The sequence below is a fragment of the Castor canadensis genome, chromosome 14 (assembly GCF_047511655.1).
Source record: "Castor canadensis chromosome 14, mCasCan1.hap1v2, whole genome shotgun sequence".
Lineage (NCBI taxonomy): Eukaryota > Metazoa > Chordata > Mammalia > Rodentia > Castoridae > Castor > Castor canadensis.
The window spans coordinates 36382678-36395011 of NC_133399.1; the positions used below are offsets into that span (position 1 = coordinate 36382678).

The 12334-nt window shown below is 48.2% G+C and overlaps 1 protein-coding gene across 1 annotated transcript in view; it reads right to left on the reverse strand.

Annotated features, from left to right (window-relative positions):
- The window catches only part of Myo1f (myosin IF), a 45458-nt gene that overhangs the window by 15183 nt on the left and 17941 nt on the right, over positions 1-12334 (reverse strand). Inside the window, exons 9-17 of the mRNA XM_020160385.2 lie at positions 12003-12135; positions 11631-11827; positions 9390-9470; positions 9176-9262; positions 7115-7201; positions 6451-6618; positions 5199-5284; positions 1864-1945; positions 276-382 (exon numbers count right to left, since the gene is read on the reverse strand). Of these exons, the coding sequence (XP_020015974.2) occupies positions 276-382; positions 1864-1945; positions 5199-5284; positions 6451-6618; positions 7115-7201; positions 9176-9262; positions 9390-9470; positions 11631-11827; positions 12003-12135 (1028 nt within the window). The remainder of the gene's footprint in view (positions 1-275; positions 383-1863; positions 1946-5198; positions 5285-6450; positions 6619-7114; positions 7202-9175; positions 9263-9389; positions 9471-11630; positions 11828-12002; positions 12136-12334) is intronic.

Genomic DNA, 12334 nt, shown 5'->3' on the forward strand with positions numbered 1-12334 from the left:
CACATCCTGGTGGTTGGTTTAGGAGTTGATTCTGGAGTCAGGGTCTGGGGAATTGGAGAAGGGTGATGTGCAAATCCCTGGACAATCCCAGAGTCAGTCTGGAGTCACCTCTGGGGTCAGAAGTGTCTTGCTCAATTCTTGCTCTAACTCTGGAGGGGTTTTAAGCTTGTGTTAGGGGCCTGTCTGGAATGGATCCTAGAGTTGGGGGTCAGTCTGTGGGTCAGGTGGCATGGATTGGTCCAATCAGTGGCCAGACCTGGCCAGCAGGGTGTCACCTGCTCTCTTCCCAGTCTCGGGGTCGCTTGGTCTCATTGGGTTTGATGCAGCGGATGTAGTGGGGTGTGCACCTCTTCAGTGTGGCCACCAGGTCATTGGCTTGTTTCTGAGACAGAGGGAATGGCAGGGGTGAGGCCAGTGTCCTCTCTGGCCTGTCTTTTCTCTCCACCCAAGAAATAGAAACATGGGGCAAGAAGCAGTGTACCTAATAAACCACAGGTGAGCACATCTCCACTAGTGTCCTCCATGTGCACTGATGTTGTGTATCTACCCAACTCTCAAATTCCAAGACTAGGAGCTCTTGTGTCTACCATGTCTACAACATAACTTGGCATATAGTAAGTGCTAGGAGATGTTTGTTGACTGAGTAACAGAACAATCAAGAGAACACATTGTCTAGAATATTTCTGCCTGTCCTTCAGGGGGATAGTGACATTGGAAGTAGGGAATTGTGTGTGTGTGTGTGCATGAGAAGTCAGCTTTGGGTTATGCATTTTAGTCACTTGAGGAAAGGCACAGGACTAGAAAGGAAATCCTAGGGAATGAGGGGAAGCAGCACGAAAAACTCAGGTTCTGCTGTGTGTGGCACTGGCAAGTGGCTGCCCCTCTCTGAGCCCTGGTCTCCCCATCTACTAGAGGGGCCTGAGACAGTTCCTTGTGTGTATAAATGTTCCATGTTTGCTACCTACACAGAGTAAGTGCTCACTGAATGGTTGTTAATATAAGATGGGACCCCATGTTCATTGCAGCATTATTCTCTACAACTAAAATATGAAAGCAGCCCAAGTGCTCAATGAATGAATAGATAAACACAGTGTGGTCCATCCACGAAATGGAATATTATTCAGCCACGAAAGGAAGGAAATACTGACGCATGCTGCAATGTGGATGAACCTTGAAGACATGCTTATTGAAATCAGACAGACACAAAAAGACAAATACTATATGTATGCACTCATGGGAGCCTAGTGTGACCACGTTCATATGGACAGAAAGAGAATGGTGAGTGGGGAGGGGGATTATCATTTCATCAGGACAGAGCTTCAGTTTGGGAAGATGAGAAAGTTCTGGAGACGGATAGTGGGGATGCTTGTACAACAGTGTGAATGTGCTTAATGCCACTGAGCTGCATACTTAACAAGGGAAAGATAGCCAGCTTTATGTGACATGTATTTTATATATTAAAAAATAGTGGGATGGGGGTGAAGTGCAGCAGCAGAGTGCAGGCTTAGCATGTGAGAGGCCCTGAGTTCAATCCCCAGGACTTGCAAAGAAAAAGAGAAAAGGAAAGAAGGAAGGGAGGAAGGGAGGGAGGGAAAGAGGAGAGAGAGAGAGAGAAAGGAAGGAAGGAAGAGAGAGAAAGAAAGAAAGATATGTGGCAATGGCTAAGGAAGCTGATCCAAGCTTCCTGGACCCAGAGCTGGAAGAAGACCCTGCTGACTGGAGGGTGCCACAGACAGACAGAGGCAGATGGCTCAGGGATGGGAGGCAAAAAGATATTAGAAGGAAAGAAACAGTCTGGAGACTGGACAGGGTGGAACCCAGCCCTTCCCATACCCAATTCCCCCTTGCCTGCCTCAGGCCCACCTTGATCTTGGAGCCAGCGGTGCTGGGGCGGCCCTTCTTATCTACATCCAGCTTCTCAGGAAAGAGCATCCGGAGGAAGGCCCTGGGCAGGACAGAGAAGGAGGTGGAGGTGCAGCTGGACGCTAAAGCATCCTACCCAGAGATGGGGCTGCCTTGGTGCCATGACGCAAAACATGGTTCTCTCTGAATGTGGTGGTGTCAGGGCTGCGATGGGTGAGATGCGGAGGATTGGTGTTGTCATTATCTTGATTTGTCTGCAGTTTTTAGTCCTCCTTCATGATCTTGTATGACTTGGGTAGCAAGTAAAGTGGAACAAGTTAAATTAATTAGTAAAATATATCAATTGGCAAAGCACCTTCCACAGGGGCAGGCCCCCTAAAACCATCACACATCTACATTCTTGCATGCGTATGCAAAGAAATACGTACAAACATGCTTGTGTTGAATCCCTGCTGATGATAGCCAAAGATGGGAAACGCCCTAAGTGTCCATCCACTGGCTATTGGTTAAATAAGCTTTTGGTCTGTTATTGGTTCTCTTCCTCATCTTAGTAAGACTTTCCCTGAGTTCCTAAGAGAAAATGAGAGGGATGCTTAATGGATGTGGGATTTCTCTTTGGGATGATGAAAACATTCTAGAACTAGATAGTGGTGATGGTTGCACGGCATTGTGTGTGAATGTGTTTAATGCTACTGAATTTACATGTTAATTGGTGAAAAAGAAGATTTTGTTATGTGTGTTTTACCACAGTTAAAATAAAATGAATGGATGTTCTCCCTACTCTGAGTTTTCTTTCAAAACTCTTTTGCCAGTTGTTCTTAGACTTCAGCAGGTATCAGAATCATCAGGAGAGTTTGTCAAAACACACATTGCTGGGCCACACAGTCTGAGTTTCTCATCCACAGGTCTGAGTTGTGGCTCAATGATTTCCAACAAATTCCCAGGTAATGCTGATGCTGCCAGTCCAGAGACCCAAGTTTTGAGAATTAGGGCTCTAGTCCTGTGCTTTCCAATATAGCAGCCACTGGACTTTCCAATATAGTGGTCCTTACTTTCCAATATGGCGGTCACTGGCTTTCCAATATGGCGGCCACTGGCTTTTCAACATGGCAGTCACTGGCTTTCTAGTATTGCTGCTTTTGGTTACATGTGACTTTTGAGGCTCTTGAAACGTGGCCTGTCCATAACTGAGATGTTCTGTAAGCATTAAATTATGCTTTGGATTCCAAAGAGTACACAGTATGGAATAAGAAAATGTAAATAATTTCATTGATAATTTGTTACATTGATTGCATGTTGAAATTATAATATTTTGAGCATACTGTATTAAGTAGAACATTGACATGTTTACCTGTTTCATCTGTTTACATCTTCACTTTTTTAGTATGCTTGCTAGAATTTTTTTTTAAGATAGGATCTCACTATGTAGTGCAGGCTGGCCTCAAACTCACAATCCTCCTGCCTCAGCCTCCTGAGTGCTGGGATTACAGGTGTGTACCAGCATGCTCACTGGAAATTTAAAACTATACAGGTGGGAGGATTGGCTGCAAGTTGTCACAAGAGATCTTTTGAGGGTGATACAAATGTTCCAAAGTTGGATTGTGGTGATGGTAGCACTAATCTGCCATCTTGCTAAAAAACATTAAATTCTATACTTTATAAAATGGCTGAATATGATAGTGTGGAAATTGTACTTCAATAAGGCTGTGCTAAAATAATTACACATGTGACTTGGAAGATATTGGATATGGATTATGTTGCACAGCCTGGTGTAGGCTAACGGCTCTCAAACTCTAATGTGGATCCCTGGGTGGTGTGGAGGGACTCTTGTTAAAATGCAGATTCTGACTCAGTCCTTCAGGAGGGGAGCCTCAGATTCTGCATTTGTGACGTGTTCAGAGGATGCTTATGTTGCTGGTCTAAGAACCATGTTTCAAACATAGACCACTATCTTCTTATATTTGATGAGATTATGAAAGCTGATGCTGTGAAGATGAAGTCTTTCTTGTTAGACCACAAAATCAGAGCTGGGACATTATGGAGGGAGAGGGCTACTGCCTGTCTGTCTGAGACAAGTACATTCCCAAGGACTTTTTTTTTTGTGGGACTGAAGTTTGAACTCAGGGCTTCACTCTTGCTAGGCAAGTGGTTACTCCTTGAACCACACCTCTAGTCCTTTTTGCTCTGGTTATTTTTTGACATAGGGTCTCACTTTTGGCCTGGACAGGCCTGCACCTCTATCCTGATCTCAGCCTTCCACGTAGCTGGGATGACAGGCATGAACCACTGTTCCTGCCTTCTCCAAAGGACTTTCTAAAGGCTCAAAAGAGACTGCCCCCACCCCCTTGTTTTACAAGCATCCCATTCTTTGCACACCTCAGACATAAGCAGAGATTTGTGTAACAAAATTCATCTTTAGCATTTTGTAAGACTGCATAATTCAGATGGATGCTCTGGACAGAACATTTGCCCAGCAATGGCACCTCGACAAATGAGCTGACACCAATTCCTATTTTGGGTTTGCAAGAACAATGTACTCTGTATTCAAGTACCTTTCCTGCATTTCTCCTTTAAACTTTTCTGCCTTTAAACCTCCCCCTTTCTTCTGAAATCCCAGCTACTCCAGAGGTGGAGATTTGCCCAAGCCAGCCTGGGCAAAAAGTTCACAAGACCCCATCTCAAAAAAAAGCTGGGTGTGGTGGTGCATACTTGTTATTCCAGCTATGCAGTAAGAGTAAGTAGAATGATTGAAGTCAAGACTGGTCCCTGGTAAAACAGGTGAACTGCTCTGAAAAGTAAACTAAAGTAAAAAGGGATGGGGTATGGCTTAAATGGTAGAGCACCTGTCTAGCAAGAGTGAGGCCCTGACTTCAAACAACCAATAGTGCCAGACAAAAAACAAAAGGCAAATGGTCAGTGGGTGAACTATGTGTATTCATACAGGGAAATGCAAAGTGTAATGCATTTTCACTGTACCAGAAAGGCAGCTGTCCAATCAACGTACACTTGGATTTGCAGGGAAGAGTTCTGGATGGAGATGTAAGAAAATGATCCCAAGGGTTTCCTCTGGGGAGGAATCCTGGGGGCTAGGAGAGCAGGATTCACTTGTGCGTGCTGGGGATGGAACCCAGGGCCTCCTGCATGTTAGGTAAGCACTCTTCCATTGAGCTATACAACCCCAGTCTCTGGAGTTAGTTTTAGATCAGAACCAGGTCTTGTCTGCCAGTTACCCCCACAGTCTCTGGCATGATGGAAACTCCAGGGAAGATGGAGTGGTCACCAATCCTCCCTCCATCCCCATGGTGGAGGCATTCTGTATGCCTGGGACCACTCACTGCTCACTAGTCTGCATCAGTTCTATAAGATCCGAGAAGAGAACATCTCTGTTTCTCTCACAGAAGCCACTGACGTCGTAGGAGACCTGGAGGAAGACAGCGTTGGGAGGCATGAGGAGCAGAGACTTGGATGTGTGTGGGCAGAGATGATTATAGCCCAGGGGGTAGTGGGGGAACCAAATGGGGCCTGCTCAGGGATGAGAGGGTGGGGTTATCTGCAGTTCTGACTGTGGGAATCAATGGTTCAGAATAGTGGGTTAGGAGATGTGGCTTGGATGTTCAAGTTGAAGTTGGAAGTTGTAGTCTGGGGCCAGAAGGGAAAGGTGACAGGGATTACAGCCCAGATTAGGGGTAGGACTGGGGAGGGGCTGCAACTTGGATCAGAGGTGGGGAGAGGTGGAAGTTATAGGGTAGATTGGAGGATAGGAGGCTACAGCCAGCAATCCTTGAGATCTCCCGCTTAGAGTCAGAAGATTACACTGGGTGTCTGTCCTGTCACTTGGGGGTTTGGGGATACTGTCAGGAGTGGTTTACAGTCATAGCGTGTGGAAGGGGGCCTTTGGGCAGGGTTGTGACTGGGTCTTCTGTTAAAGTGGGCACTCTCAGTGGTCCTGCTTCTGGCTTTTGCAAAAAACAGATACTCTAGCCCAGTGGATTCCTGAGGCCAGTGGATTCCTGTGGCCTCAGATAGGGGTTTGTATGGGGCTCCAGCACATTTTTGGTGGCTTGCAGCATAGGCCTGGGGGCCTCGAGAATTTGCTTTCCAAATTGGGATCAGGAAGGTGTGGGTGGGATGTGTGCTGCCTTAGGGTGGATGGTGGGAGTTGTAAGACATATTGGGATTTGGGGTGGTCTGCTGGCCTGTTGGGCATGGGTCCTAGCGGTGGGTCCTAGCGGCCTGTTGCCCAAATTGGGGTCCACGAGTGGTGTTCTGTCTTGTGTGTTAGGGGGAGCTGCCCTGCTAGTTGGGCTGTAATCAGGGGCCAGTGCGTGTCTGCAGCCCTAGCTGAGGGACCATGAGCCAGATCCAGGTAACTTTGCGGGGAAATTCCTTGGGGTCATTGGGAAGGTTTGTGGTTCTGGTCAGCTGGAGGAGGAGGGAGGTTGGTGGAATTCTGCAGCCCTGACTGGAAGTCCTGGCAGGATCCTTCCAGTCTGGGTGTTGGAGGGCTGCAACCTTGAGCCCCTGGGGTTAGTGAGGGGTACCTATGGGGGCTACCATGGTGCAGGTGGGGTTCGGGGTGCCACCTACTTTGCCAGCATAGTGGTGGATGACGAAGCCAGAGCTCCAGCTATTGAAGTGCTCATGGGTGCCCACAGCCGCCTGCAGCTTCTGCAGTAATGTCTGGTCTGCACCGCCGCCTGTGGCATGCATGGTGGCGCACACGTCGTCCAGCACGCTCATGATACCTGGGGGGCTCTGTCGGGAAAGTGGAGGTGGGGCTCAGTCAGGTCAAGGTCTCCCCCATCCTGCTCACCAGCTCCCAGTGAGCTGGGGAGCTGGGAGGGGGCTTCCCAAAACAAATGCAAAGGGTGGTGGTGGAGGGCCTGGGTATGTGGGAGTGGGGCTGCTGTGGAAGCTTCTGGGGTGCCAGAGGTGGTGGTGGGGCACTCCTCATGGGGTCCATGTCTCTTTATCTTCTCCAGATTAGAATCACTTGTTAGCATACCTATCAACTTGGAACTCTCTTATTCTGAGCATGACTGCCTGGGGGAGTGTTTGTTGAGTGAATAAATGAAAGGTGGGCACAATCAGTGGGGTGGATGGGGGATATTTCAAGTGTTGTCCATCTGCTGGAGGGCAAGGGGTGAGGGTAGTGGGCCCTAAGGTGCCATAAATCCTTTCTGGGTCTACCAGGCCCAGCTCCAGGGCCCACTGCCCACTGGGACGCCCCCAAATTTGGCCCAGACCTCACCAGCTTGTTTTCGATGAGGTCACAGACGACTTTGTTGTTGAAATACTCAATGGGGGTCCAGCGGATGCCCTCTTGCACATACTCCTCCTGGGGGTGGAAGAGGGGCGGAGATGGGAGCGGTTGAAGGAGGTGTGGCCAGTGCATCCCACCTCATTCATCTCTTAGGACTGTCTGGCAACAAAGCCAATTGACCCTGTGTGAGGCAGGCTGGAAGTGCCAGGGAACTATGTCCCTGCCTCTGGCCCCCACAGATCAACAGCCAACAGGAATTGATGTAAAAATACCCAGCCTCCTCTGCTGGGCCAACTCTGCAGTGTGGGTTTTTTTTTTTTTTTGGCAGCACTGGGGTTTGAACTAAGGACCAGGTGCTCTACCACTTGAGCCACTCTGCCAGTCCTTTTTTGTGTTGGATATTTTCTTCTTCTTCTTCTTCTTCTTCTTTTTTTTTAGGGGGGAGGGGGAGGGGTACCAGAGTTTGAACTCAAGGCCTACACTATGAATCACTCCACCAGCCCTTTTTTGTAATGGTTTGTTTTTGAGATAGGGTCTTGTGAACTATTTGCCTAGGCTGGCTTTGAACTTTGATCCTCCTGATCTCTGCCTCCTGAGTAGCTAGGATTACAGGAGTGAGCCACCAGTGTGCAGCCTGTGTTGGGTATTTTCAAGATAGGGTCTTGAAAACTATTTTCCCAGGCTGATTTGGAACCACAGTCTTCCTGATCTTTGTCATCTGAGTAGCTAGAATTACCATGTGCTTTACAAAGCTTCCCACAAATTCCAGAGAGTTAAGTCCCAGTTGGCCATGGTATAACCTGCTCAGTTACACCCTATTTGGGCTCTTTTAAAATCCCTGTCTCATTTCCTCATTACCTTCTTGGTGTTTCCCAACATCACCTTCCAGATAAACCCTTTGCCCCTGAATCCTTGCCTCAGGCTCTGCATCTGGGGAATAGGCAAAATCAAATGACAAGGACTTTGTTTTTCTTTTGAGGTGCTGGGGATGGAACACAGGGATCTTGCCTTTCAGGCAAGTGCTCTACCACAGACCTGCATTCACCTCCTGTCCTCAGCAGGGAGTTTTGCCTCTCTTATTCCCAGCTGTCTCTCCTGCCCCTTGAACAGTGTCCGACACACAGCAGCTGGTCAATAAATGTTCCTTTTGGGGGCAGGTGGTACTGAGGATTGATCTCAGGACCTTGAGCTTGCTCAGCAAGTGCTCTACCACTTGAGCCATGCCCCAGAAGGTTTCTTTTTTCTTTCTTTTTTCCTCTTTCAATTTTTTCTTTTCTTTCTCTCTTTTTTTTTTTTTTGAGATAGGAGCTTACTATGTTGCCCAGGCTGGGCTCAAACTCCTGATACTCCTGCCTCAGCCTCCTAAGTGCTGGGATTACAGGTGTAATCCCAGGGACTTTTGTTCTGTTGCCCAGGCAGGCCTTGAACTCTGTGGCTCAAATGATATTCCTGCCTTAGTCTCCTCAGTACCGGGGACTACAGGCTCCTGCCACTGTACCTGGCTGATAATTATTGAATGAATGAACCATGAGTCTTTTGCCCAGCCCTTGTCCAAGCTGTAGTGCAGAAGGAAATCTTATGATGTTGAATGTCTACCAAAGACCCATGTGTTAAAGGATTAGTCCCCAGGGTGGCACTATTGGGAGATAGTGGAACCTTTGGGGCATGGGGCTTAGTGGGAGGGCTTTAGGTCATTGGTGTGCCTTAAAGGGCACACCAGCCCTTCCCTCCCTCTCTCCCTGGCTATGAGACTCACTCCATCATATGCCTCCTGCCATTGCTATCCAGAATTTCCATTAGAAACCTAAAGCTACAGGCCCATCCAGTCTTGGACTGGAACCTCCAAAACTGAGCCAGAATAAACCATTTCTCTTTATAAGGTGATTCTCTCGGGTATTTCATTATAGCAATAGAAAACTGACTAACACAGCAAGTAAGCAGAGAGAGGTGGGAATGGGAGCAGGGTGGGCTCCTCAGTGGCTCAGTGATTCTCACAGTTGAACTCCACCCCAAGTGCCCTGTCCCTGGCTACGCAGTTGCCCTGCCCACCTGCTCTGCCTTCAGGGTGAGCTCGATGAAGATTTGTTGGAGCTTTTCGTTGACGAAGTTGATGCAGAATTGCTCAAAGCCATTTTTCTGCCAAGGAAGGAAAAGGGTCCCTCCGTCAATGGGCTGATGCTGGAGGCTTTTATGGTCACTGGGCTGCCCCAAGGCTACAGAGAGGAGAGGTGTGGGATGGGGGTTGGGGACACAGGGGCTGAACCTGGAAGATCTCGAAGCCATAGATGTCAAGCACACCAATACTGTACTCTTCCTGGGGCTTCTGCATGGCGCGGTTGATTGCCTGTGGTGCAGGTGGGGACAGAAAATCAGTGGACATCCAGACAAACCCATGCCACCTGACCTCCACTCCCTTTTATTTATTTATATAGTTTTTTTAACGGTACTCGGGTTTGAACTCAGGGCCTCACTCTTGCTAGGCAAGCACTCTACAACTTGAGCCACCCCGTCAGTCCTGTTTTGTGTTGGATATTTTTGATATAGAGTTGTATGAACTATTTTACAGGTCTGGTCTTGACCTGCACTCCTGATCTCTGCCTCCCGAGGAGCTAGGATTACAGGTGTGAGCCACCAATGCCCAGTGACTTCCACTCTTTTGGTATGCTCTTAAGCAAGTTCATGGACTCTGTCCCCTTCACCAGCTCTCTCTTGCCACCCCTGAGTCACCCATCTGAGAAACCCAAGTGGTGGAACACTGGGGTTTCCGTCTCAGGACCTGACTTTTCCACTGATTCTCTTTGTGCCTCTTTTTTCTCATCTCTAAAATGGATTAATAATAGCAAATTCTAGGGACTGGAATATGACTCATTGGTAAAGTGCTTGCCTAACAACACAAGGCCCTGGATTCCATTCCCAGCACCACATACACACACACAAATTGAAAAGCAACTCTAGGTTGAGGGTCCCTTATTTGAAATGCATGGGCCCAGAAGTGTTTTGGTTCCAGATTTGGGAGTATTTTCATATGCACAATGAGATAGCTTGAGGATGGGACCGAAGTCCAAACAAAATTCATTTATATTTCATATACACCTTATATACATTGCCCAGGCATATTTTTCTTGTGGTGGTACTGGGGTTTGAACTACTGCCTGGCACTTGCCAGGCAGGCACTCTACCATTTGAGCCCCAACCAGTTTTGCTTTCATTTATTTTTTGAGGTAGGGTCTCATGCTTTTTCCCAGGCTGGGATTACAGGCATGCCCAACCCCCAAAGGTAATTTTATACACTATTTTTGTACACCTGGGTGTTTTGACTGGGACCCACCTATGAGGTCAGACATGGAATTTTCCATTTATTGCATCATGTCAGCACTCAAAAGTTTGGAATTTTGGAGTATTTGGGATTTTCAGATTAGAGATGCTCAATATGTACTTGATAGAGATTTTCTTTGTGTGTGTGTGTGCTGCTGGGGATGGAACTCAGGGCATGGAGCATGGTAGGCAAGTACTTAACCACTGAACTATACCTACAGCCCTTACAGGGATTTTTCTGATGATTAATGAAATTGATGTATATAAAACACTGAGAACAGTGCCTGGCACACACCAACTGTCATATAACATTCTTCTGCATTTTTTTTTTGTGTGGTAAACTGGGGTTTGAGCTCAGGGCTTTGTACTTGCAAAGCAGGTGCTTTTCTGTTTGAGTCACATCGTCAGTCCACTTTTCTCTGATTATTTTGGAGATGGAGTCTCACAAACTGTTTGCCCAGGCTGGCCTCGAGCTATGATCCTCTGGCTCTTGGTCACCCATGTAGCTAAGATTACAGGTGTGACACTGGCCATGGCTTTTTTTTTTTTAATGATACTGGGGTTTGAACTCAGGGCCTCACACTTGCTAGGCAGTCACTCTACTGATTGACCTACACCCCAAGTCCTTTTTACTCTAGTTGTTTTTCAGATAGGAGCTCATGTTTATATCTAGGCTGGTGTGGACTGTGATTCTCCTATGTATACCTTGTGTTTGGTTAAGAGCACAGGTATGAGCCACCATACTGGCTTGTTGGTTGAGATGGGGTCTTGCTAACTTTTTGCCTGGGCTTGCCTTGAACTACAATCCTCCCAGTCTCCGCCTCCTGAGTAGCTGGGATTACAGGCTCAAGCCACTATGCCCAGCCATATTGCGATTATTCTCGTCCTTGATATGTCATGTTCCCTTTCAGCCCCATCCCATCCATCACTGATTCCTTTACAACCCTACAAATGGCTCTTGATGTTAGATACGGCCACCCACCTCTCTCTACAACCATTGCCCTGATGGGGCTTGCATGGGTCCAGCAATCCCTCTCTCTGCAGGCTGCCCATAATGAAAGCTGAGCCCTGGCAAGATGAAGACAGACAAGCCTGTCTTCCCCACTTGGCTGCTCCAAGCCCAGACTTGGCAGGTACCAGACATCCACTCAGCACCTCAGCCTGGTCCTACAGCCCTGGTCTCACTCACCTCCACCAGGAAGTCAAAGAGGCGGGCATAGAGTCCCTTGGCCAGGGCATCTCGGGTGTAGGCTGCCTGTTCCACGTTGAGGGTCACGTCAATGGACTCAGTTCGTCCACCCCAGCGGCTGTCCATCTTACGGCTGGTCAGCTTCTCCTGTAGTCGCCCACTGTCAACGCTCAGCAGGTAGGCAGGAAAGGCCAGGACTGCCAGACCAAGACGTAAGGAGGCAGCTGATAAGGCTCTTGGGACACATGTGGGCACCTCCCTTTCTCCCCATCTTGCTTGGTGACACTGATGTTGTCCTTGGGGGTTCTGAACTAGGAGGAAGCAGTTCCCACATACGAGGCCTCTGTCCTTCCTCCTCAGTAACACACTCACGGTCCACACTTTCCACTCGGGCATAATTCCCCTCTTCACAGAAGCTGATGTTCCCCAGGTGCAAGATCCCGGCCACGAGCTGCAGGACCAATTGCTGGATGTTGGGAGGGATCCCAATGACCTGCATGGCACTCTGTGGGAACAAGAGGGACACAGCTTGTGACACCAACCTCGGTCTCCACCCTCACTCCAGGCTCAGGCTCCTGAGGTCTCAGCAAGAACTCAGGGGTGAGGACATTTGGATGCCTGACTTGCCTTTTTCATCTACTTGCTCTGTGACCTTGGGTAAGTCCCTGTACCCCCTCTGGACCTTGGTTTTCTGACTTGGATGT